We start from the raw sequence: 27,256 nt of genomic DNA, 5'->3' as shown, positions 1-27,256 counted from the left end.
CTCAATTGTATCTGTGCATGGCTACATTAGTGGCTACTTTAGTGACTACTTTAGTGACTACCTTAGTGACTATGTTAGTGGCTACTTTAGTGACTACATTAGTGACTACTTTAGTGGCTACCTTAGTGACTACATTAGTGGCTACCTTAGTGACTATGTTAGTGGCTACTTTAGTGACTACATTAGTGACTACTTTAGTGACTACATTAGTGACTACTTTAGTGACTACCTTAGTGACTATGTTAGTGACTACATTAGTGGCTACCTTAGTGACTACTTTAGTGGCTACCTTAGTGACTATATTAGTGGCTACCTTAGTGACTATGTTAGTGACTACATTAGTGGCTACCATAGTGACTATGTTAGTGACTACATTAGTGGCTACCATAGTGACTATGTTAGTGACTACATTAGTGGCTACCTTAGTGACTACTTTAGTGGCTACCTTAGTGACTATGTTAGTGACTACATTAGTGGCTACCATAGTGACTATGTTAGTGACTACATTAGTGGCTACCTTAGTGACTACTTTAGTGGCTACCTTAGTGACTATGTTAGTGACTACATTAGTGGCTACCTTAGTGACTACTTTAGTGGCTACCTTAGTGACTATGTTAGTGACTACATTAGTGGCTACCTTAGTGACTACTTTAGTGGCTACCTTAGTGACTATGTTAGTGGCTACCTTAGTGACTATGTTAGTGACTACTTTAGTGACTACATTAGTGACTACCTTAGTGACTACTTTAGTGACTACTTTAGTGGCTACCTTAGTGACTACTTTAGTGACTACATTAGTGGCTACCTTAGTGACTACTTTAGTGGCTACCTTAGTGACTACCTTAGTGACTACTTTAGTGACTACATTAGTGGCTACCTTAGTGACTACTTTAGTGGCTACCTTAGTGACTATGTTAGTGGCTACCTTAGTGACTATGTTAGTGACTACTTTAGTGACTACTTTAGTGACTACCTTAGTGACTACTTTAGTGACTACTTTAGTGGCTACCTTAGTTATTACCTTAGTTGCTACTGTGACAGTGGGCTTGTTGTGGTTGATGTTGTGTTTGCGGGGAAAAAAAAGGTAGTTATAAACGGAGTGTGTTGCTCAGCTCCAAAAGAGTATTCTGTTCGTGAGTTCTTGTCAGCAGTAAAGAGTGACTTTAGAAGCCCTGTACACTTCGGGACGCTACACTACTTTAGTGATTACTTTAGTTACTACCTTAGTGATTACTCTAGTGACTACTTTAGTGACTACTTTAGTTACTACCTTAGTGATTACTCTAGTGACTACTTTATTGATTACTTTAGTTACTACCTTAGTGATTACTCTAGTGACTACTTTAGTGACTACTTTAGTTACTACCTTAGTGATTACTTTAGTGACTACTTTAGTGACTACTCTAGTGACTACTTTAGTGACTACTTTAGTAACTACCTTAATGATTACTTTAGTTACTACCTTAGTTACTACTTTAGTTACTACCTTAGTTACTACTTTAGTTACTACCTTAGTGATTACTTTAGTTACTACCTTAGTTGCTACCTTAGTGATTACTTTAGTTACTACCTTAGTTACTACCCTAGTGATTACTTTAGTTACTACCGTAGTTGCTACCTTAGTGATTACTTTAGTTACTACCTTAGTGACTACTTTAGTTACTACCTTAGTGATTACTTTAGTTGCTACCTTAGTGACTACCTATAAGCCAGTAAGTCTAATCGTCAAGGTTGTTTAAATGTATTTCTTTCTTTTGACAAATGTATCTTTGCTAATAATAAATCGCATTCACGTTTGTGTATATTCACATACATTTTTGAAAAATAAAATGGAAAATGATCAAACGGACAGTACCTCTGAAGACACCCTGCTAAGACCTCTGATCTAAAACCTTTAAAGGTAAACTGTGAAACATGGATTTTGTCACCATACATTTCTGTGATAACAAGAATCAACAACAGAAGGCGCTCGTGCAGCCAGCCACCAACGAGCTATCGTCGCAAGAATAAGAAAACGAGGAGCATGCTGGGAAATGTAGTGTGTCAGAATTACGTGACAAAGCGTTATTTTCTAATTTGAAAAAGGAAGCATATAATGTGAAACTTCATTGCAAATACAAATTGGGATATTTTACACAGTTAAAGGCCCCTAAAGAGTAATTTCCGTTTTGTTTTTTGTATCTTTCTTCTTCTCGAAGCTTCTGCTTAATGCCGGTTTACCCATAGTGCACTGCGCCGCTTCCTTTCTTCTTGGTTGTGTGGTGGTCCAAAATGTCTCTATTAGATGGTCCGTTAAATGTGCTCGGCCAGAGGACGACTGGCGAGTCCGTTCGTACTCAAAATGGTGAGTTACGGTGCTCTTTTAACTAGTGTTTTACAAACGCTTCGTGTATTTTCTGTGCGTCACGAATGGTCGACAGGAGAAGTGATTTCATTTACTGCATGTACACCACACGTGTGGCTAATGCTAACGCTAGCTAACTTTTATGTGAACTTTAAGCTCCTTCTCCAGTGTAATTCTGCTAAAGTCTGCTATTTCCTTTGCCCTTCCTATATAAATGCGCACCACACACCCAAATGCGATAGTTTATGAAGTCGTTATCCCATTTCAGTACCTTCCATTCGCATCACTATGAATGGACAGGCTATGCTAATGGGTTAGAAAAACACTGTCATGGTCTGAAGGTGTGGCTATTTTACTGTGAGCCCCACTCAATAAAATGACAGGATATATACCAATGAAAGAGGTACTATCTTCAGACGTGTTAAAGGATGCACCAGTTAGCAGCTTGCTTCTTGTCTTTGCAGTCATGGCCGCATCATCCATCGCAAACATCGTCAAGAGCTCCCTGGGACCCGTTGGCCTCGACAAGATGCTGGTGGATGACATCGGGGTCTGTGTCACAGTCCACTATTCCTATGCCTTTACCAGTCTGTTTACTTGATAAACATTGTGATCTGAGTTGCTAACTTGTCATTCCCAGATTCACTAATTTACCCCTTGCAAACAGCCACACAGCACTAGCTGCAAGAACTATATCAGAATCAACTTTATTGACAAGTATGTTGTCACACTACATATTAGGAATTTGACCTGGTGTTTATGAATTGGGGATGCAGAAAATTACAGAAAGATACAGAATATACACATAGAATACACTAAATATGTTCAAATCCATGCAACTAGGATAACACAAATATATAAGAAGAAACGTTTAAAAGTTATAATTATGAAACATGAACATGTTCATAATAGATGCATGCACCCAAGTTAACACACGGCACTAGCCACTTTGTACAGATTAGGACAGCAACCGATGATTATTTTTTTATAATCGACTGCTATTTTTTTAGATTAATCGTTTGGTGTGTAAAATGTCATCCCAGTTTCAGATGTAAATAATCTTGTTATATTCAAAACCCAAAGATATTCAGTTTAATATGATATACAACAAAATAGCATATTCTGCATCATAATATGATTAATCGATTATCTAAATTGTTGCCGATTATTTTTCTGTTGATTGATTAATCGATAAGACAAGTATTCATTGCAGCTCTCACATAGAACACTAAAAGCCCCTGACCCCCGGACCAAGTTTAACTGATAAATATTAACATTTTTCATTCCTTTTTATGCCATACATGACACTAAAGCTGACTTTGATTATTGTACGACAGGACGTGACCATCACCAACGATGGAGCAACCATCCTGAAGCTGCTGGAAGTGGAGCACCCAGCTGCTAAGGTCTTGTGTGAACTGGCTGACCTGCAGGACAAGGAGGTCGGAGACGGGACCACGTCCGTGGTGAGTAGGGTCAACAGCTGCTCCGACATGGTGTCCGAGCTGAGGCTCATAATACTCTCTCAGGGAGAATGATCTGTACTTGATAAACAAAATTCTAACTTTACACGTAATACTGAGTTAAGTTTGTTGTAAACAGTGAAATGTAACGTCCTGTTATAGTACCGTGCATCTGCCTTTTGATACGGGTGTGTGGCTATGCTAACAGGAGAGAGAAATTGTCCTTCTGTGTCTGAAGGGGTTGAGCGGCCTCATTTCTGCCACCCCTAATGAAATGATGGTACAATATGAAACTCATACCTTTTTTCCTTCATTTGTGGTGTAACGAAATATTCTCATTTGGAATAGGAAACCAGTGTCAATTTGTGCATATGTATGTCATGTGGCATTCTTTTAGGTAATTCTCGCCGCAGAATTGCTCAAGAGTGCAGATGAGCTGGTGAAGCAGAAGATCCACCCCACATCAGTCATCAGTGGATATCGTCTGGCTTGCAAGTGAGATGCTAACATACTGTACTCTGTTCACAAGAGACACTGATTATGGCTGGGTCAGATCTGTCCGGATGTTTTGCCATGCTAACCTGCCTTTATCATTTTCTTTCAGGGAAGCGGTTCGCTACATTAATGAGAATCTCACTATCGGGACAGATGACCTGGGCAGAGAGTGCTTAATAAATGCAGCCAAGACCTCCATGTCGTCCAAAATCATTGGAACGTATCCTTTTTGATGCACAGTCCATATGATGTTTTGTTTTGATTAAACCCACAAAGCCACTGGCTCTTTTTTTTCAGGCAGTGTTTGTTTGTAAAGCCTGTGTCTGCCTTAACCCCGAGCCCTCAGTGATTCAGATTTCTTCGCTAACATGGTGGTGGATGCTGCCCTTGCTGTGAAGTTTGTTGACAGTAAGGGGGTAGCCAGATATCCCATCAACTCTGTCAATGTGCTGAAAGCCCATGGCCGCAGCCAGAAAGAGAGCTTCTTGGTTAATGGCTATGCAGTGAACTGCACAGTTGGATCACAAGGTATGTTAGTTGCCATTATGCCTCACACGTTACTATTGCGGTTGATTCACTTCCCATTTAAATTTGCTGCTATGTCTCACCTAATGGCGTAAGCAGTGATACGCGTGGGAGACAGTATACTGGCTTTGAAAGGAATGTGGATGCAGTAGTTTCACTGCGTCAAAACTTTTCTAGCCAGACAATGGAATAATAACCCAAAGTAAAATGTTTTTTAATGTTATTTTGTCCTCATACTATTGAGTTGTGAAGCATTTCCCCTATTCAACATGCTGTTTTGTGTTTTTCCAAAGCCATGGTAAAGCGCGTTGTCAACGCCAAGATTGCTTGCCTGGACTTCAGCCTGCAGAAGACTAAGATGAAGATGGGAGTCCAAGTCATTATCAACGACCCAGAGAAGCTTGACCAGATCAGACAAAGGTACATACTGTTTTTCACCTCCTCGCACTGTCACAAACATGTCCTTAAGAATCATCCCATTAAAATTTGCTGTGATGCTGAATCAATAGTTTACACAGTGATACGCGTGGGAGAAAATATAAGCAGCCCCAATATAAAGCAGCAGTTTCGCCGAGCTGTTGTACCAGTATTGTGGGCTGGACAATTTAGTATTATATTAATATTGTATTCTATCTAAATACAACTATTGAAACTGAATCAATATTGGTTTCCGTTGCTCCAGGGAATCTGATATCACCAAGGAGAGGATCCAAAAGATTTTGGCAGCAGGCGCTACCGTTATCCTGACCACCGGTGGCATTGATGACATGTGTCTCAAGTACTTTGTGGATGTAGGAGCCATGGCAGTGAGAAGGGTTCTCAAAAAGGACCTCAAACGCATTGCCAAGGCAACAGGAGGTAGGGTGGGAGTACGCTGAAGTTTGTGTTGTGGTATTAACATGTGTACATGTTTTATTGTTTTGGTAAAGCCCTTGTATTCAGTGGTTAAAACTAATACATATCATGTTAACTTTGTTATTTTGTCCTTTCTCAGCCACCATCTGCCCTTCTCTGACCAATCTGGAAGGAGAGGAAACATTTGAGGCCACTATGCTTGGCCAGGCTGAGGAAGTTGTGCAAGAACGTGTCTGTGACGACGAGCTCATCCTTGTCAAGAAGTAAGAACTGCAACGTATACAGTTTTATATTACATAATAACTAAAGTACTCCTAACACAATGCAAATTCATTATGTCGAAGCAACTGTAGGATCAGAACATTTCTGTGCTTTCAGTTATGCCTCATGATATTTGCAGTTTTGTTTTTGTTTTTTCATTATGATCTACAAGGCAGATGTCCCTCCTATGTCTGTCTACAATTGCATAAATATACATTTTCTACAATCTGACATATGTTAACTGTATTGCCTAATTTTCCCCTCAGTACCAAAGCACGCACATCAGCATCCATCATTTTGCGCGGGGCCAATGACTTCATGTGTGACGAGATGGAGCGCTCGCTGCATGATGCGCTCTGTGTGGTCAAGAGGGTGCTGGAGTCAAAGTCTGTAGTGCCAGGAGGTGGCGCCGTGGAGGCAGCTCTGTCAATCTACCTTGAGAATTATGCGACCAGCATGGTGAGCAAAACTTTTTGTTTCTAAAAGCACGCATCTCTTGGGTATATGGGGTGGGGTTCTTCTCTTCGAAGAGATGATGGTTTCCCCAATGCTGAGCTTGTTACTCATCCCATGTTTCTTCAGGGTTCCCGAGAGCAGCTGGCTATTGCTGAGTTTGCTCGGTCTCTCCTCATCATCCCCAAGACGCTGGCTGTAAATGCAGCACAGGACTCCACTGATCTGGTGGCCAAACTTCGGGCCTTCCACAATGAGGCTCAGGTTAATCCTGAACGCAAGAATCTCAAGTGGTGAGTGTTTCATTCTTGAACCAGTCATGAAAATGTAATACGTTTCCATTTAGTTAAGTGACACTGTACACACTTTAAGTCTTGCACCTCTAACAGCTGCTTTAAAAAAAGTGGTTTTAAAATGAAAATCTTTGGATTTCGAACTGTTGGTTGGACAAAATTAGCAGCTTGAAGATAGACTCTGGAAAAGTGGAACATTTTCCCACTACCAGAACAAAATAAATCAATAAATGAAGTAAATAATGGTAATAAGCTGCAAACGACAACCTCTTGCCATCACCCATTTGAAACTAGAAAATGCAGGCACTTAACTTGGAGGAGAGAAGTTTTACTTTCTTAGCTGCTAGGTGAACTTGTGATTTGTAAAATCAGTATTTCATCACTTTTCTGTCTTGTAGGATTGGTCTGGACCTGGTCAATGGTAAGCCTAGAGACAACCGTCAGGCTGGCGTGTACGAGCCCACCATGGTTAAGACAAAGAGCCTCAAGTTTGCCACAGAGGCTGCGATCACCATCCTTCGTATCGACGACCTCATCAAACTGTTCCCGGAGCCAAAGGAGGGTGGGCAATCGTACCAGGATGCAGTGCAGTCTGGATCTCTGCAGGGTTAAAAGGCTGTCATCGGTCCTGATGTGTTTATCTGTATTTATACGCAAGGAGCTCTTCATGGCTGTCGCTCTAGTGTAGACCGTGCACTTTGCCTGTTTACTGTTCTCCCACTCCCTCGGGGCTCACGCTTCCAGAGGAACTGTAAGTGATTTGTCGTTTTTTTTTTTGGACACTTAATAAAGCACCAATGGTTGTAAATGGCCGTTGATTTGTTAATTCAGATCGACTTGCTGTTGTTATTGTGCAGGCTGATAAATGAGTTTCAAAATGTTTGACTATGGTTTATAGTTTTTTATTGATAAATAGGAACCGCTGCATTACAGGAAACATTGGGACAAACATCATGCTATGTACAGGAAGTACTAGATTAGAGAAGGCTGGCATACTTAACCTTATGGCACTTAGCACTGTGTTTCAAGGCTGTTATTTGATAGAGAAAGTGGAATGTTAATAGATTTAGATTGCTCTAAATACTAATTCTGATTAAGTGCCTGAAACATCTATCAAGTAAACTAAACCACAAAATGAGGATCTACAGAGACGGTAGCATGTCTTCTGAAGCCTAGCCATGCTATTGCAGTTTTGTTTCTTTTCAGTTGTACAGGTAACTGAGCAGATCCAGTCTTTGTCGATTACTTGCCAATGACAACTATAAAGTATGGTGCTTATTTGGCACATCTAACACCAGCATGTTTAAGCTGTCGGTATACGCTAGATTTACATTATCTAGACATTTTAAACCCAATAACATTAAGTCACATGCTTCACGGCTATAACCTGAGGAAGGGTTCATTTAAAGTTCACAGTGAGATAAGCTCAAACAATTGCAACTTTTGCCTCATGCCCAGGTAAACCATTTTATATCATGTCCCGCAGTGTAAACTGAGTTTAAGTATCCCTTATGCATTAAAAAGATGAGGTCGAGTGCAATCAATGAGGCAGCATTTAAGTTTTCATCTCAAACCCTCTCCACGCACATGGCGATTCCCATCCCTCCTCCAATGCAGAGAGATGCCACGCCCTTATGTCCCCCAGTCCTTTGAAGGGCGTGCAACAAGGTCACCAGCACTCTGCAGCCAGACATGCCAATGGGATGGCCCAGAGAGATGGCGCCACCACCCACATTCACCTGAGAAGAAAAAGGATATGTGTTAGCATGTCGTTCGATTATACGGTGAAATTTACACAAGTTGCGGGCTATTAATGGACACACTGGATAAACATGACCTTAAACTTAAAATCTCAGAATGACAAGATGGACTATTGATGCCGCGCTGACAGAGTTACCTTGTCTACATTCAGGCCAAGCTCTTTAACCACAGCAATCGACTGGGCAGAAAATGCTTCATTGATCTCAAATAAGTCGACTTGGTCCAGCTGCCAGCCTGCTTTCCCAACCTGTAGGAGGAATGCAATGACAATAATAAAGACAGGCGCGCTTTCTCAGTTGTTGCAGTAAGGTGCTTCTGATTTCTCACCGCTTTCCGGATGGCTGGTATTGGTCCAGTTCCCATAATAGACGGGTCAAGACCAGCTTGAGCCCATGATACGATCCTGGCCATGGGTTTTAGGCCACGCTTCACAGCCTCTGAATGGCTCATTAGGACAGTTGCTGCTGCTCCATCATTAATACCTACAGCGATACGAAGGTTAATATGCATTCAGACAAAAAGCTTGCACTAAAACATACAGCAGTGTAAAACGTGTGGTTGTTTAATGAGGTAAAAAATGACTGTCAAACCTGAGGAGTTCCCAGCAGTGACGGTGCCACTGCTGTCCTTAATGAAGCAGGGTCTGAGTTTGGACATGCTGTCCATGTTGCTGCCATGGCGAGGAAACTCATCCATCTTCACCTCCACTGGACCTGAAGATGAAAGACAAAGGTTACAGTGCATGCACACCAAGAATGAATGAGGCAATTTCTTGATAATAAATCAGTGAGCAACTCCTCGCCTTTTCTGGATGGCACCATGACTGGGACAACCTCTTCATCAAAATGTCCCGCTTTCTGTGCCGCCTCTGTTTTGTTCTGAGACTGGACAGCAAACAGGTCCTGCTCCTCCCGACTGACTTTCCACTGCTTCGCCACATTCTCAGCTGATGAGATACATAAGGTCCAGTAAATGACATCACAATAAATGCTCGCTTCGCCTATGTATATTCTCAGCCATGCACACCTGTGATGCCCATGTGGTATCCGTGGAAGGCGTCTGTCAGCCCGTCAGCCACCATGGAGTCCTGCAAGGAGGCATCGCCCATCTTCACACCTGCTCTCATTTGCAGAGTGTGAGGAGCCTTCGGTGAAACCAGGAAACAAATGTTTAAAGATGATATATCATTGAGGAATTGTCATTTTTCACATCTTGACTACTGCAAAACATTGGGCCTTAAGCAAGAACATTTTTTATCTCCTATCCTAATTTTTTAACTGCTGTGAGACTTTTTGTTTCAGCGTTTCAAGCCGGATCCACCAAACTCTCAAGCTAGTTTGTGAAATTTGATCATTATTAGCATAATCAACACCCCCTGATATTGACAAGTCCTGCTATTGGAAGCAGACAAAATGTTTAGCAGAGTCAGTTGTTATATTATGCAAGTGTTCTGACATGAAATTAGATGCCATATCATTTTGCATTAGGTTTGTCTTAGTGATAATTTATTTTAAGCTATTTCTGTATCATAATACACTTAGAAACTTAATAACGATGAAGGCATTATGACACTTACTGCATGTCTTTCCCTGTGAGAAAAGGCAGACTTTCTGTTCATGACTTGCACGACACGTCTGGAGCATTTGAGATTTTGGTTTGCGCCTTATTATAAGTAAAACACGTATGACAAATTTGGTAAATAGCAAAAAGTCTTGTACGTGCCACTGAAGAACAGACGTGGTCATACAAGTGGTTCTTGCAATGAGGCCCGTCGCCTTGATTTTCATGAGTTCATATGCACTGACATTAGCACTACAGCATTACATTTAGGGCCGGGTATCTTTTAAAAAATGTTCAATACTATTTCCATTTAAATACACAAAGTTTGATACTGAGCAACCTCTTAGTTTACTACAATGTTCATAGTTTTCAAATATTAAGTTGTAAACAAACAGGCAAGGAGGGTAAAATAGTCTATAATTGCCACATTTCTTATATATTTAATTTAAATAATTTCCCCCTGGGATTATTAAAGTATTTCTGATATTTAGATACTATGCGATCAACTAATAGGTATTTTAACTCTATTATGCCTCCGCTCTGGTTCCAATGTGACCTACCCGGCTCATACTCTCCATGCCCCCTGCCACCACCACAGCAGACTCTCCAGACTGGATGGACTGAGCTCCTAGACACACAGCCTTCAGCCCAGATCCACACACCATCTGGCAGCTCCAGGCCGGGACAGGGTAGGGGATACCTGCCGCAACACTGGCCTGACGTGCCGGGTTCTGCCCTTGACCTTAAGCGCAGAAAGGGAGAAATACAATTGAAGTGAACACCAATGAGATAAAGTGAGTTTGGAGGTTGAGTGAGTGTAAATGATGTGAAAGAGCAGCCATATCTTGGTTCAACATCTGTTAACACAGAATACGGGACACTTTTATCTCAGTGATTTTGTGAACTTTCACCTGCTGTTAGGACGTGGCCCATGATAACCTCAGAGACCTCTTCTGGCTTCACCCCAGCCCGCTTCAGAACGTCCTTGATCACCACTGAACACAGGTCAGGCAGCGGCACAGTGGACAGAGCACCGTTCAAGGACCCTGTGTTGGGAAGATAATGTAGCATGTGCACATAATGCGGGACAAAGTGGAGGGTTCGATCCACTGCAAGGGCTTAAACGATTACTTAATTAGCAGATCACAAAAAATGAATAAAGGAGGGTAGATAAGCAGATGTTGCAGCTGTCCATCGGCTCTTGAATTTATTCGATAATACATTTTAGGTCACTTAGGATTTCCTCTTTTATATTATTCTACATTGGATACTGTTGGATTTTGAATAGTTTATACATTTGAGATCTACTACTGCAGCCAGAAATCACCAGTAGATCCCTAAAGTAATGTGATTAGAGATTACTGGTTGTTCTTCACTCCGGGCTTAACACTATAAACTATAAAACTATAAAAATGCCGTCAAGAGACTTTGAGGTCATTTTAAAAAGCAGCCCAAAACCAACCTGTTCAGACTGGACTTTACTTAGTTTTATCTATTAGTTTAAGTCAATAAAGTCTCCATTAAATGTCTTACATTTATCTTTTGTTGTGAAGCAATTTGGACCTCTGATCTAGAAAAGTGATATGCATGCTGTGTATCATTAATAGATTAGATTATAGACTGTATGGTATTAACCAGAAGTACCAAAATCATGGCGATTTTAGGTGGTGGCCCTGGTAATCCACCCCTGAAATCTGATTGGCATAGGTAGTTGGTTAAATTCATCAACATAACGCTGATGAGTCAATGATGACAGCTGATCCGCTGATGTGTGACCAGTTTGACATTTCCAACTACTACAGTAACATCAGGACTGTCTGTGGCCGGGAGAACTGATCTCCGGTCAGCCAAGGTCTCGAATACGGCTTACGTACGTACGAACGCACGCCAACATCGTCAGGACTCCGGTTATAGCAGCGACGAAACGATAACATTCATCCATTGAGGTATGGTCATTTATTGTTTTTAAAGGTGTGTCGACTTCCCTGTTTTCCCTATTTAGCACTTAGAAGTACTTAAATATTGACGAACTACACATTACTAAAGTTAGCTTGCTAGCGTGACTGGAAACCAACCGGCAGTTAGCATTTTCTTTGCTGTTGTCATGGAAACGAAAAATCTAATTGTGTGATAATTTCAAATTGTATCAAAGCTAAATAGTACGTGACACGTAATTAGGACTTACTAATGTATAGACTATCCTGAACCGAATTATGTATTTTAATTAATTCATAAAAATACTCTATAAAAATAATAATAGATTAGGTGAAAGTGGAAATGAATATAGTGAGTAGTATGGTGGTAACTGCATGTTGGTGCTGTTCTAGATTGTATCAACCCAGTAAGTTGAAGGTTAACCACGATATATATGTATAATGGTAAAGTATATATATATATAATAAGTTATGTAAAGTTCGATTTGACAGTATCTTGTTATTAAATTACTGTCAAATTACATGTAACACGCCCAACTCCCTGTGACAAGGTGGACATGTTTTAGGATGACCAATAACAGGAGGCTGGTGCTCCGTGGCACTATGACCAGCCAGCCAATCACTGGCCTTGGAACACTCCCGGACACATGAGCGAACCAATCGGAGCCCTGTGGGACTCGGCGTGTTTAATTGAATGACATCGACCACTTTGCCAAATTAAACAAGACAACTGATAGCTTTAAAAGCAGCTCATGCAACGGTGTAACTGTAAGTATTTATAATGAAACATGATATACAACATTCTCCAATATAGTTAAGGTTACCACAGCGACAACGAGCCAGAATGTAGCAACAGTAAAGTAGCAAACTGTTATAAATGAACGTGTATGACACTAAGCGGATATTAAAGCTCACCAATTGGTGTCCGTGCAGCAGAGACGATGACTACAGGCTCGGTGTTCATTTTGACAGACGGCTGGTTGGAGGTGGAGTGCTTGCTTCAAAGTGTTGCTGGTTGTATCCTCGGAGAGTGGTTGTTCCTGACTGTCCACGCACCGCACCGTGCTCTGTTGACACTACTGCCTGTCTCTCAGGACTGCACAGTATGTGTGCAAGTGTAACCGGGGGAGAAAGGCACCACAGTGCCACCATTGGGTCAGGAGGAAGAGTGAGCAGTCATTATAATGCCCACTCTCCATTGACCTGAATTTAATAAATACTTTAAAGTAACCAAACATTTAATAGAAAATCCTCCTATATGTTCACTTTGTATTTATACTAGGCTTTCCAAATATTAGGCATACCACATTGGTTGGGATAACATACTTTAGGATCTGCCCATTTGTGTATTATAGACTTATTTGCTGTACTACTTTAATGCTGTAACAAAGGGATTCATTAAATGTGATTTTATCCATGTCACAACCAAATCGTGTTTATCCAAGATTCTTGTAAAAATGATTTAAGCTTAAGACTTAAAAGTAACAACACATCCTTTCATAATTACCTTGGAATAAAGCGAAACTTGAATACTTGTATTAAAACTCACTTGAGGAGCAGTCTACAACCCAGTGGGGTAGATTTGAGGCCTTTAAAATATATTATGCTTCAGCCAAACTCAGTTATATAATTACTGAGTTTCAATTTTAATGTATTGATGGTTAGTAATAATGGGTTTCGCTCTGTAGTATTAAAGTCTTTATTGGTATTTGGTCAGTACATGAAAAGGACTGAAGTCAGAATAATATGAACATCGCATAGAAACTACTCACAATTCAACAGTCTTTTGAACAGAATTTTTTTTGTCAATGAAAAATTAAAATTGCATTAAAAAAAACATGGGTCAACATCTAAAAATGACCTTTAATATTGCAAAGCTAGTGTAATTCAGTGATTTTACTGACTTATGACGATGAGTTACAACACCAGATGCCTGATTTCAGTGTCAAGAGCTCAAATGAGAACAGCATAGACATGCTCAAAGAAACAGCAGAATGAAACGTACTAGTTTTAAATCATATATCCACTCAATTCAAATCTAACATTAACCAATACCTGTTATATCCCTGTTTAGCAACACAAATGTGACAGGCATCACAAGAGGCAAGAGGAGGAGGGTGAAAACAAAATGTCTTGGACAGCAGCGCTGTGTTACAGACTATGCATTTGTTGCCTTGTTTGTATATTGTATAAAAAAAGAAAAAAAGAAAGACATTACACGTCAAAGTACATTACAAAACCACACTGTCGCCCGTGCCGGAGTCCAGGCCATTCTGAGCGTGCCGTGACCCTGCAGTCCTGGTGCCCTTGGTCACTAGGGCAGCCTTGTCCTCATGGGGGTCGGTGGTGGAGTCTGTGTCATTCGAGTGTTGAGTCAATGATGTCTCGCTGCCTGTCGGAGAGTCCACGCTCTCGTACCCTGCACTCAGCTGGCTCCCGAAGCCCACAGGTCCTCCAACTCTCCCAGCAGCAGTCTGACTCCCTGACGCCTCCTCCGAGTGGTTGGACAGTTTGGTCTCGGTTTCACCGGGGCTGGAAACCACGGGGGACATGGGAAAGTCTTCCTCGGTGCTGCTGACCTCCCGGTACAGGCTGGGTGTGGTGGTCTCGCTCCTCTGGGATGAGTTGCCATTGCTTGGTCCGTTGGAGACCCTCCCGTAGTCTTTGCCCATTGGTTCAGAGGGTACGACGGCCTGCTCAGGCTGGGTGGACGGTTCAGTGGACGAGCAGGAAGCAGCGGGTGAAGTCCTGCTGGGTCCTGCTCCGACCAGTGCCCCCTGAGTTTGAGTCAGCTGCTGACGAGAGTCCTTTAACTGCTGCTGCAGGACCAGGATGGTGCTCTGCATCCCCTCTACCTCCTCATCTAGCTGGATGATAAAATCATTCAACTCTGGGAGTGACAGATGAGGAACAGACAAAGAACAAAGGCAAAAATCAAACATCAAACAACAGTAGCATGTTAAAAGATGGACATATGACAGTCACACTTGGTAAAGTGAAAATGGCCAGGATGTGGATGCTGCTCGTGTTCTCACCATCTTGACTGCTCTTGAGCTCCTCGCTGTACTTCTTCTGCAGGGCCAACTCAGCCTCCAGCTGGGCGACACGTCCCTGGGACATCTGCCTACCCAACTCCTGGTTTTCCTGAATCAGCATTCGACACTTGGCCATCAGTTTCTTCCCCGTTTGGCTGTAAGGGAAACAAGTCTCACATCACGCAATGAACCAGGAGACAAACAACAGGCAAAGAGGTGCCATTGATCTGTTCCCGCCACAAGCTACGGGTCAAAATTAACTCTCTATCCAGGAGACTCCTAAAGGACTAGACACAACAGGATTTTCATTATAGCATTAGATTTCAATGTAATACAATATCACTAACAAAAATCTATTCTGTACAAATACACAAACTGACATTTTTGTCACTAATTAAAATTAGAAGCTAAATTATGAGTATGTTTTAAAAAAGATATAAGGTCCTCAAGGCTGAAACCCAAAACAAGCTACCTCGACACATTTCTGTGGAACTAGTGCATCCATTCTTACACCTGTCTTGATTCACCATGTTGCATATTGAAGAAAAGTGAGCAATTTAAAAACAGTAGCAATTCTGTCACTACAAAACTCTCAAATTCAAATGCACTTGCTACATCACTGAATGTGAGTAAAAGGCAGAATAAAGAAAGTAACAGTAATATAATAGAATGACACACTACAAGAAACCCTACAATTTAGACATCGAACCTTAACTATGAGTGGCAAACAGGAAATATTCAGTGCAGAACCAGGCACTGAGTTTGTGCAATTTTCACTTTAAACACACAGAAGCAAGTGTTTCAGCAGTAAAACGGCTTAAAGCGTTGCTTTCTCAACAGGTTAAGGAATTCTCCAACAGTCCAGCACACCTGTTATTTTTACAATAGCCGTTTTTGTGGCCATTCTTAACAAAAGCCCCAATGAAGAAGCCAAATTCGCAAACAAATGACAGGCATACATGCTATATTAAACCATAACCGCCATCTATTTAGACTATAAATGCCTATGGAAGTCATCTAGCCAGAAGAAAATTAAATATTAACAGTAATGGCAAATAACTCAGCAACTGTACCCTGTAGAAGCTGTTCTAAAAAAGTGGTAACAGATCAGACAACTGACCAAAAACCATGTATGGTATTCTTACTTGTCATAAAAAAATCAGCTAATTGCATTTCTTCTCAAATGATAGTTGTTATAACCATGATTGTCTCCAGGACAGGGAAGACATAAGCTTTTAGCACTGAAAAGGCTGTGTATACACAGCCTGCTCAAATCTCACAGTCTCACTTAAGTGTGAGAGATAAATTAATTCTTAAAGACAAGAAAACACATAACAGAATCCACGTGTGTTTCATTAAGAAAACAGTGGTTAAAGATCTGTGCCATACAGGGGAGACAAGAATGGTCTAATGAGCTGTTAAGAGTAAATGGCTGAGGAAGAGATGGGAGGTCAATCACAAAAATACACAGAAATACAATAAATACAGTCCCATCAACTCAAAACATGACTCATTAAAGACATTTGGATTCACAAATTGAAAACAGGACTCAGTGCACCTACAGCAGTGTGTTTCAATATGCATCTGAAGAATTTAGTGAAAATATTCATACAAGTGTAAACAAAGCCAATCGTGCCTCTTGTTTGTCTCTCTCTCTCACACACACACACGCACGCACGCACACACACACACACACACACTGCAGTACGTGTTTGTTTCAGAGAAACAGGAGAACGATCAAATGAAATGTCAATAAAAATAAACATGTCACAAAATAAAACATGTAAATACACTCTACCGTGAGTGGGCCCATGTTCAAAGACACAGGCGACTGGACCCTCATCCCTGAACCATAGTCCTCTGTGGACCGTGGATCTGGCTCCGCTCACAGTCTTAACAGCATTTCTAGTGGCTCTTCCACCCACAGTTTTACTTTTAATCCTAGAAACTTTCCTCATGTGACTGCAATGTATCTGACTGTCCAAAAAGTCTTTATGTTTCTCAGGCAGACTAGAGGGTATGTGTGTGGTGTAATCCAGAGTTAAATGTCTTTATAAACCAAGTATGGGAATTGTCTTTAAAATGTTCAATAGCCGTTTAGGCTAGGGATGCTCCCTGCCTGACTCAACCTCCACCATAAACCCCAATATTTAATAAGTGAACTGTCTGGTTTGAGCTGAGGGGGCGGGGAAGGCATATCCGTGTCAGGAAGTGAATGACCACCTCTTCAGGAACAGTCCGGACTCCTTCAGGCCCTTGGACGGTGAGGGGATACGAGGGGAGAGAGCTGAAACACAAGTGTCGCCTGACCATACTGTCTTTTCGCTTTAGGTTATGTGATATGTAGCTGGCACAGTGCAAGAGTACAAAAACAGTTTTGTTTTGCAGTGACTGGCTTTCTGTAAAGTCTGAGTCTCGCGGTGAGTACAGCATTTGTCAGCCTTCCCCCCCACCATTGTTCCTGCATGCCTGCAGTGAGAGTGAGGGTGGGGGGCATGAGGAAGTCTTGACTTTTTTTGGGAGGGTGGGTTATTTTGATTGTCTTTACCTATCAGGTGTAAATTTCCAGGCACTCAGTTCATTTTGGGCCTGCTCCAGTTTGTCTTTAGTCTGTTCTAGTTCAGCCTTCATTTTGAGGAAAAACAAGTTGATGGCCGGGTCCACCATGGATGACCGCAGTTGAGCTGCACTCGGCTGCTGGACTTGCTTGAGATACTGGATCTGGGTCTGGGGGATAAAACAAACAGGTGTTACTGAACGGTAGAGTGTAGAATATTACTACTTTTGATTGTTATGAGTAGCAGGTCTTTAGCTTGACCAATCTTCAGTTGACACCCCCAAAATCAGATGAACTAAAATACTCTGGTTCTAAAATCCAGCTATATTTTCAGAGTATCGTAGTACCTTTCACTACTGAGCCTCAAGTGGATAAATTGGGTCACAAGAGATTATTTGAGATAACGACTCAAGTCATTTCTGCAATTTGCCTTTTCAATTAGTATAATCAATCAGTTTTCAACAGCATCTATATTTGGATTCAGATAACGGCAAAATAAAATTACTTGGTTGGATGATTAGTCATAGCTATTAAGATTAAAGTTATATAAAATCAAACCAACTTGAATTATTTATGAAAAGCTATTGTTAGGCATGGGCACGAGTAATGTTTTCCCAGATTGAGTAATCACATGAATTACTTGAGGGCAGATCGATTCCTCAAAGAGGGAAATCTATTTTTAGAACGCTTCTTCTGTGTCCTAGCAGCAAGAAAGTATCTTTTGTGTCCCATATCTTTCTGCTCTACACTGAATCTGTTAAACTTGCAATGAATGTGTGGAACAAGCTGTAAAATATGCTTCTGAAAAATAGCTAGATTTCCTGTGTACCAGCTGACTCACAATGTGTTCATCACAAAAGGAGCCGGCTTTACATACAGTCTCCCCAAAGCCCCAAAACGAGTTCAAAACAAACTAAATCTTACCTGCCAAAGTGACAGCTATGATGACCTCACATTTCCACAGAACTTATTTGAATGTATTTACATGACAGGCAAAAAGTGTAAATGATATGCCTCAAAGCTAAGCTGTTTAAAACCTCCCTAACCTCTACCAGTGTGCCTTGTGTTCACCTCGGCTGTCCTTTAAGAGTGGCATGTGCAGCCATGAAGCCACTGGGTGATCAACTGAGCTGTCAATCTGATAAGAGCTACAGATGCCAGCCTTGACACTGTGCTGAATTTATGTTGAAGAATAGATCCGACAACTGAGAGAAAATGGACCGAAGCCCCCCGTTTGACCCACAATCCATTTATTTGAAAACGTCCGATCATTAATGAAGAACTGAAGCAATAATTAGTTTCAGCCACAGAGTAGTTAGACAGCATGTTACATTATTACTGATACTCATGGGGTATATCTCATAACAGCATCACTAAGTATAGACAAAGTAAGTTTAAGAGTTCAGTTATGAGGTGCTGTCAACATCAAGTTAAGGAGTGCACCAACTGCTCTCCCATTGAGACGAACAAAAACCAAGTTTCCCAAGCATTAAGAAAGTAGAAGAAAAGATACATACTGTGCACTCTTGCATTTCCTGCTCCTTGGTGGCAAGTCGCATGACCAAGATGTTCTCTCTGCGTGCAGACTCCTGCTGCTGCTGCTTCAGCTTTTCCTCAGACTCCTTCAGCCCTGGCACATCGTTAGCTAAGGCGGTGTGGAGAGGAGAGAAAAAAAAGAAAATGCATCAGGAGAGCCATCCCTTTCACAAACATGCAGTTTGGCAAGATAACCGATGTTGTATTTGGATCACATTTAAGCAACAGCAGATGTACTTACAACATAGCTCTGTATATTTTGCCTCCAGGACCTGGACATAGGCGTCATGCTGTTTCCACCTAAGAGGAGCAGAGGCATGTGTAAACATTAACAGCTCAACCTAAATAGATCTAGTTTCCCCCACAACACAATTAAATCTCCAACTGCAGAACTGTTCATTTACCTTGTACACAACTCCTCTCTGGTCAGGGTCTTCATATCAGATTCACTGAGGCGAACCTGCATGGAGGAAAAAAACAAAAACTGGCTAAGTTAAAGAAGCTCATCGATGAATTCATCTCATAATTAGACATGAAGGAGGCATGTGACATGATGCATCAACCAAAAAAAGACAGTCACCTTCTTGGGTAGAGGCTCTTCATTGGTCATTGTGAACTCTAGAAGTAAAGAAGTAAAAGAAAATCACCATAAATCACAGGATTGGGTGTTGTGTGTTATGTTGATGTTTTCATTGCTACTGTGTGCACAAGATTGCCGGATAAATACTGTTTGAAGATATTATCATTATTATAGATAGTGCAACTTGCTGATTATCAGTCATATAGCGTGGTCTAGACCTACTCTATCTGTAAAGTGTCTTTAGGTAACATTTGTTATGATTTGGCACCATAAATGAAATTGGATTTAAAATTGATGATCATCCCCTTATTATTATTAGTATCATTCTAGATTGTGACTTGGTGCTCATGGAGGAACTGTCGGTCTCTGTAAATCACAAATAAGTCATATATGTGTGGTCTGAACTGACTGTATAGGGAAAGTGTGTTAAGAGAACTTTTGTTGTGATTTAGCACTATAAATACATTTCAACTGAACTGAAGCTGCTACACCATCTTCAGCTGAGCCCCGGCCGTCCACACGCAGCAAAACACGACATGTATGACAAGTTGTTCATTTGCTACAAATGCTGTAGTTTCCTACTCACAAATGAATTATAAGTGGTCAAGTCAACTACACGACCGACCAAATGAAAGTCAGCACTACCAGTCAATAGAGAGGTGTCGAGGCTAATGTTGGCTGGTGTGGCAGCAGGCAGCACCGATGGAGGAACACAAATAACCTAACCAAGGTTAACTCTCCGGGGCTAATAAGATTCAGCATCCGCTCTCGAAATAAACAGAGGCTGTGAAACTACAATGTGAAGCTACATTCGTCTCTTTCTCTTCAGCTTGACAGCATGGTAATCTTGGCTCCGTTTTTCGGCTCCTTGTTATCACAAAATGGCGGTGAAGGAAATGACTCCCTCCCTTGCGCTCCTTTTCCTGAAACTAGCGGGCTCTTGGGCTGCAGATGTCGGGGCCTTCAGCGATCAAAAACACACTTACCACCGGGCCCCGTCTCTTTCGACGTTTCTGGAACCACCTCTGCTTCACGGATATACTTAACAAAGACGCACAATTGCAGCCGTGTTGAAATGTAGCTGTGGATTTATGCGTAGTCGACTCGCTTCACCGTCATCTTCATCGCTGTGTGACGGCAGGGCAGAATGGATCTGGCCGAGCTGCTGCACTCGCGTTGCTGCAGAGTACAACCAGAGATGGGAGGGGCGATACAGAGCTCTCACTCCGCCAAGGTTTCAGGAATCTAAAAACTTGGCTTCAATAGATTTAGATTGGGGAAGTCCCGCCTTTGTATTTCCGGTACATGGGATCTCAATCAGATCTCAATATGACTTTCTGATGCATGTATTCCTATTCTGTTTGACTTGTGCCATTAATTTCACATAGGTTTTTTGTGTTTCTCCCTGCTCTCGACCTGAATGATATACATCATCACCCGCGCTTGGTACTCTGGTACAGACGTGGATGAATGAATGAATGCTTTATTTCAGACATGTGAAAAATATATTACACTTGAAGCACTAGTCATTAAAACCCTTTGTATGTTTGAAAAGGAGTAAGAAGAAGCATTGGCTTATTAATTCCTACCCCTTCTCCACTTAGTTCCTAGTACTATAGGTTTTCTTACTTCCTGTGTATCCTGTTTTTTTTAATACGCTTAACAAAAACAAACAATAACCAACAAACAACACAAAAACAATAAATTAAAAAAAAGACAAGTATTGCAAAACGGGAGAACCCTAGTGTTTGTCATACCCCTCTTCTCCCCTGTACCTTGTAAATACCATCTGTTTGTACCGCTGTTTGAATTTGCTCCTGGTGACATGGCGATATCTCTGCTCCACTTCACTGCTTTTTTTCCAAGGGGAGGATCATAGCATCGATCATTCAGGAACAAAACCCACCAGCGTCCTGGTTTGATGAGCACTGCGAAACGGTAAGAAAGGATGATGATATGACCCGTCACATATGCGGCATGTAGTCTTTCTCATTGTGTTTCCTCTACAGCCTTAAACTGAACAATCGCACGATAAACGGTCAAACTCTTGACATGAAAAATCATCATTTAAATCCACAAACAACTTCTAATTCAAGGGCATATAACGACAGGGACCAGCAAATAATTCAATCTTCTGCATTGAGACCCATTAATTTTTTACGATATCAGAGGTCACATGGGGGTCTAGCGGAAGGGCCAGGACCTCACCACTCTATTGGGCCCCCTCTTGAAACAACCTGCCCGAGGATCTAAGGCTTGCTGAATCAGTTACTTCTTTTCAGTGATTTAGGAAGTACTCAGTTCTTTTACTTAATCAAGATGAAGCAAGCAATGTTAAGACATCCTTGGGTTCTAGTGATTATGTAGATCTAGATCAGGGGTGTCAAACTCAGGCCCGTGGGCCAAATCTGGCCCGCGGTGTTATTATATTTGGCTCGCAAGATCATATCAAGGTTCTACGAGAGCTGGCCCGCGAGTATAAAGCACATACACATCTACTTTGTCGACAAACATGAACAAGGACCTGCACTGGAAAGGTTCAACATTACACATCTGGAGAGAAAGGAAACATGCACATTTGCAGTCTTTTTTTCCCCTTTTTTTTTTGTAAATATTGAGTTTGGCCCGCAACTTTGCCCAAGTTTTTAAATTTGGCCCACTGTGAATTGGAGTTTGAAACCGCTGATCTAGACTAATATTATTAATTATTTTTGATGACATGTTATAACCCAAATAATTAATTAAGAAATGAATGTGCTGCTAAATCCATATTGCTAATCATTAGTTGCAGTGTTTGTTGTTTATTACAGGGCTGTTACCATTACCTACCAAAAAAATGGTGCATGATCAATTGTTAGTGGATGCCTCTTCTTCTCTGGTTCTTTCTTTAATGATGGAAATGTGTGCTTACTTTCTCAGTGTGAGACATTTCTTGAATCAGATGTGGTGAGGTAATAATAGTATACATAAAGCCTGCAGAACAAATTAATTGCTAGGTTAGTCATTCTAGTCCTTATGGTTGTGGAAACAGTGAACCCACTAATAACGAATACTGTTGTTTCGTTGGTTCATGTCTTAGCGTGAATGCTTCTCTCCATATAGACGATCTTTGGCATCGCCTCCGACGTACTAGAAGAGACGTTCACGTGACCCTCTACGTTGACGTAAGTTTCAATATCGTTAATTACGCTACATTGTGCAGCCGTCTGGAAAAAATGACTTACAGTTATTATGGCTAGATTTAATTTTAGCATGTAGAATTTATTTGTGACATGCAACGACAGCTTCAGCTGCTTTTATACGCACTCTAGGGTGAGTTTACACGTATTATAGAAGAGGGAGGGATACAATAAATGATCTATTAGTTTTTAAATATCTTCCGATGTACCAGAAATACAAATGTCATTATATATAACCTGTAAATATTTCTTAAAGGGGCAGTGGCTTCATTTGTGGCAGATGAGGATGATCTAATTCCTGCACACTCGTCAACACCTTCAACACCCCCCCACAGGACGATAATGGTACGGTCGGCTGCCGCTGTCAAGTTGAAATTGCACATTTCAAGGGCAGTTACCACCAGTGTGTCTATCCTGTGAGCACTATCACGAACATGCTGTGCAGAGTTGGCCAGATACGCAGGTAATGACTGATATCAACTTACCATTTAGTGTCATTCATGCCTGTTCAAAGAGCAAATAGGAAATAGGACAGCTCACTCCTGCTAGCAGCTATTGCTCATGAACTTGAGACAGTTGTTTAGCCAGAGCTAACAGTTAGCTAACCACGATGCTAACTTTGTTTAGTAACGTTAGCTCGCATGGTTAGCCTGTGGCGCACCAAATAAAGGATTAGGTTAAACTATGGCATAGTCCTGCACTCATGGCCTTTCTTATAGTGGTTGATTTATTGTTATGTTCGGCACAGTTGTTCAAACCTAGCTAGATAACTCAGTGTCATCTCACTCTACTAATATCCAGTGGTGTAATAAGTATTCACAGCTTTTACTTTTAAATGTACTTTAATACAACATTTAAAGTATCTATTATGCAGTATATTGTTATTTTTATTAGCATTATTATCAAATTATATATTGATAGATTAGTGTAAATATCACTTTAATGTTGCAGCTGATAAAGCTGGAGTTAATTTTATGACTATATACACTGCTGTGTAGCTTCATCAATAACATTATATATTATCTAATTTGTTGATAATATCATGCATTAATAATCTATATGTGTAAAGTAGCTAAAGCAAATAAAAGTAGCGGAGTAAACACTACAACATTTCCTCTGAAATGTAGTGGAGTAGAAGTATAAAGTTGCATAAAATGGAATTACTCAAGTAAAGTACCCCAACAATTGTACTTAAGCACAGAACTTGAGTAAATCTAGTTACTTTCCACCACTGCTAATATCTAAACATTAACTAACATGAACTTATTGTATGTTAATCCACAATCAACATAGAGGCTATTTAGGTCACTTCAGGCCAGCTCAAGGCTTACAAAACAATTGAACCCATCTGTCCCAGACTATCTTGGGCTAATTTGCAACTCAACTGCACAGACATCCCTTATATATATATATATCCAGCTATTGTTTTAAAAAAAAGAATTATGCTCAGACATACGTCAAACTTTCCAATCATGTTGGCTTCTTTAAAACCTGACTAAAAGCTTCATTTTATGTCCAGTTGTATGGTTGTTGAGTTTTACCTTTGCTTTGTGCCAGGTGTGCTGCCAGCCTCAGCCAGACTATAAACCAGGTAGCTCCATCCAGGCAGAAGCACACGCTCCCTGACCTGACCTATGACTATGGTGCCCTGGAGCCCCACATCAATGCAGAGATCATGCAGCTGCATCACAACAAGCACCATGCCACATATGTCAACAACCTGAACGTTACAGAGGAGAAATATCAGGAGGCATTGGCAAAGGGTACAAATACAAACATGACCAATCAGCTTCTGTATATCAAATAATTGACTACATCAAGTAGTTGCCATCAGACTGTTTACTATCAGAGTACAGGTTTTAACGTTTATGTTATTTCCTATTGCTATTAATATATTCTAAACATTTCTTCACATTCACCTGCATTTGTTTGACTTGTATTTTAGGAGATGTGACGGCACAAGTTGCCCTCCAGCCTGCTCTGAGGTTTAATGGAGGAGGTCACATTAACCACACTATCTTCTGGACAAATCTTTCTCCAAATGGTGGAGGCGAGCCGCAGGGTAAAGCAAAAACGTATCCAATACTTTCTTCAGCTTGTCTTCTTATTATTTTTCCTACGCTGCTTGGTTTGTAGTTAATGTGAGCGTCTCTGTGCCGCTTTTAGCTCATTGTTTGTGGGTTATTAGCCCTCACAAAGACTTTATTTTTGAGTCTCACCACCCACTCCAGCCATCAACATTAACTACTCCAATATAAATACAATAGAGAGTCAAGTAAATAAATGGATTGTGAAGCACTAGCAAGTCTGAGATGTGTTTGAGGATTTTGCATACCAAACCAGAGGTAAAAGTGTATTCATATTGGCCTTGTGTGCATCAGGTGGCAGAAACATGACCCCAGTGTGTCACAGCAACCTGTAAAGCTGATGGTATCTCACCATTGTGTTACGTTTATACCCCTTTCACACCAAGGGCTCAACCAGGGTTGATTTTGTGTTTGAAAGGGACAACCTGTGTGATTGTTTTCTTTTGTCATTCTGCCCCCTAGTGGTCAAAGATGCTGCCTTTAAAGGTTATACAGGAACATTATACACATTATTATGTGGCTCACCTAAAGATACATTGTTTTATTTCATTATTTATTGAAAAAGAATGAAGAAATATATATTTTTAATATGAGACTGACAGGGCAGCCCTCTTCCAGATTATATAGGACGAATAAATCATGTAAAATGAAGTTAACTGATAACTCTTGAGTATTGCCTTGAAGTAGCATCTGCCCCTTCTTGTAGGGGAGCTGATGGAGGCCATTAAGCAGGACTTTGGCTCCTTCCAGAAAATGAAGGAGAAGATGTCTGCTGCTACAGTGGCAGTGCAGGGCTCGGGCTGGGGCTGGCTGGGCTATGACAAGGAGAGTGGAAAACTTCGTATTGCTGCTTGCCCCAACCAGGATCCCCTGCAAGGAACTACAGGTCAGTATAAAACCGCTTTAAAGTAGAGATAAGACGTGTATGAAACAGACGCGTCAGAGTAAGTGCATCCTATGTCTTACCCTCAGGTCTCATCCCCCTCCTTGGTATCGATGTGTGGGAGCACGCCTACTACCTTCAGTACAAAAATGTGCGGCCGGACTACGTTAAGGCTATCTGGAATGTCATCAACTGGGAGAATGTGATGGAGCGACTGCAGACTGCCAAAAAGTAGCTCTAATCCTCAAATATCCCCTTTCACCCTGACCTCGACCTGGGTTAAATAGCAGTTGCAAATGTTCAATTTTACACAGCATGGAGTATCTGAGTGGTGACATTTGTATTCAGATGTATGACTGTTTGGACTTTGAGATGATCAGCTGCATTTAAGTTAATTAAAGTAACCTTAAAATATTCCGTATGTTGGTGCCCATGTGAAAAACATACCACCCTGCACACACACACGCACAGGTTGAAACAAAGTAAAAAACATTTGCAAGTGCTTTATTGAATCTCAGGTCTGTTACCGACCTCCATCATTTTTTCCAAGCGCACAAATGGCCACCTTTCACATCCAAGGCTGGCTATTGTTAATCACACCCAAATATTGACTGCCATACATGCAAACTACAGTAGGTGTCAGATAACAAGAGTGCATATTCAGTGAGCTTATTGCAGTCCATGTATTTGATGTATTATAATAAAATTATAGGATTTCAATTGTACAAGCTGGTTGTTTGGTGTGTCATTCTTCAATTTCTATGTGCTGTGATGGATAATCCCATTGTTAGTTATGTGATTTATTTAGTCATTTATGCCAGAGGGGGCGACAGAGCAAATAAAAATATGCCCACCAGCCGCCTCTGACCTGGCAACTAAAATCAGCCGGGGCCACTTTTGCAAAATGACAATAATATTTATCAGATAAAATGGATAATCAATCACTTCCTGTAGGTCTTTCTTTTAAAATGAAGGCAGATGTACGCAAAGCCTTTCTAGGATTTGAGGGATGGATATATATATATATATAAAACTTTATTTTGATCATTTTAATGCACTCTGGCACCTTATTTTCCCAAAATAATCCCAGTGTGTATCAAATTTCACTCTGAGTCAATGTGCCGGCACCCTAGGTCATGAAATTTGGGTGTTAAACACGGGTCATGAATTTAAAAAATAAAACAACATAGTCTTTGCAGGCAAGCATAAGCATTTTCCCACATTTGGTGAGGCATGTAAGATATTTGGAAACCAGTCCACTTCAAAGAGCCCTCTCTGGCTGTAATTCTCAGCTTTCATCTTGTGAGGCGCTACATGATAGCAACATTTGTTTCCCACTACTTTTTTTTAAGATTGTTTTTCTTCCACAGCACGGCCAAGTTGGCTTCAATCCAATCAAAAGATTTAAGCTTTAGTTGGAAAAACAGTGCTCGCTGAGAAACCACAGCCCTGCTG

General features: G+C 41.0%; 4 protein-coding genes across 6 annotated transcripts; 2 read left to right on the top strand and 2 right to left on the bottom strand.

Moving 5' to 3' along the window:
- The first annotated feature begins 2,227 nt into the window (after positions 1-2,227).
- tcp1 (t-complex 1) lies at positions 2,228-7,519 on the top strand. Its single transcript, XM_083933483.1, has 12 exons — positions 2,228-2,344; positions 2,809-2,894; positions 3,682-3,810; positions 4,205-4,302; positions 4,412-4,522; positions 4,649-4,830; positions 5,121-5,247; positions 5,510-5,685; positions 5,822-5,945; positions 6,210-6,402; positions 6,526-6,689; positions 7,088-7,519. The coding sequence occupies exons 1-12, from the start codon at positions 2,272-2,274 to the stop codon at positions 7,299-7,301; spliced, it is 1,677 nt and encodes a 558-aa protein (XP_083789609.1). The 5' UTR covers positions 2,228-2,271; the 3' UTR covers positions 7,302-7,519.
- Positions 7,520-7,677: 158 nt separating this feature from the next.
- Positions 7,678-12,981, bottom strand: acat2 (acetyl-CoA acetyltransferase 2). Its single transcript, XM_083934508.1, has 9 exons — positions 12,860-12,981; positions 10,922-11,056; positions 10,571-10,752; positions 9,477-9,594; positions 9,253-9,396; positions 9,041-9,163; positions 8,778-8,932; positions 8,587-8,697; positions 7,678-8,428 (listed from the first exon to the last, which is right to left on the bottom strand). The coding sequence occupies exons 1-9, from the start codon at positions 12,906-12,908 to the stop codon at positions 8,258-8,260; spliced, it is 1,188 nt and encodes a 395-aa protein (XP_083790634.1). The 5' UTR covers positions 12,909-12,981; the 3' UTR covers positions 7,678-8,257.
- A 666-nt stretch (positions 12,982-13,647) lies between these two features.
- wtap (WT1 associated protein) lies at positions 13,648-20,794 on the bottom strand. Of its 3 annotated transcripts, XM_083934136.1 has the most exons (8): positions 20,639-20,794; positions 19,653-19,690; positions 19,477-19,532; positions 19,314-19,372; positions 19,054-19,181; positions 17,528-17,706; positions 14,980-15,134; positions 13,648-14,834 (listed from the first exon to the last, which is right to left on the bottom strand). In XM_083934136.1, exons 2-8 carry the CDS (start codon positions 19,680-19,682, stop codon positions 14,176-14,178), a joined length of 1,266 nt encoding a protein of 421 aa, XP_083790262.1. In that variant the 5' UTR covers positions 19,683-19,690; positions 20,639-20,794; the 3' UTR covers positions 13,648-14,175. The 3 variants fall into 3 exon arrangements, with proteins under 3 accessions (XP_083790262.1, XP_083790263.1, XP_083790264.1); XM_083934138.1 differs by lacking the exons at positions 13,648-14,834; positions 14,980-15,134 and having other exon boundaries at positions 16,784-17,706; XM_083934137.1 differs by lacking the exons at positions 17,528-17,706; positions 19,054-19,181; positions 19,314-19,372; ... (1 more) ...; positions 19,653-19,690; positions 20,639-20,794 and adding an exon at positions 16,778-17,518.
- A 2,377-nt stretch (positions 20,795-23,171) lies between these two features.
- Positions 23,172-26,520, top strand: sod2 (superoxide dismutase 2, mitochondrial). The gene is made up of 5 exons (XM_083934140.1): positions 23,172-23,294; positions 24,389-24,594; positions 24,777-24,893; positions 25,625-25,804; positions 25,891-26,520. Exons 1-5 carry the CDS (start codon positions 23,266-23,268, stop codon positions 26,034-26,036), a joined length of 678 nt encoding a protein of 225 aa, XP_083790266.1. The 5' UTR covers positions 23,172-23,265; the 3' UTR covers positions 26,037-26,520.
- Positions 26,521-27,256: the final 736 nt, after the last annotated feature.

Source organism: Echiichthys vipera (assembly GCF_963691815.1).
Source record: "Echiichthys vipera genome assembly, chromosome: 19".
NCBI lineage: Eukaryota > Metazoa > Chordata > Actinopteri > Perciformes > Trachinidae > Echiichthys > Echiichthys vipera.
This window is presented reverse-complemented; position numbering and strand designations above follow the sequence as displayed.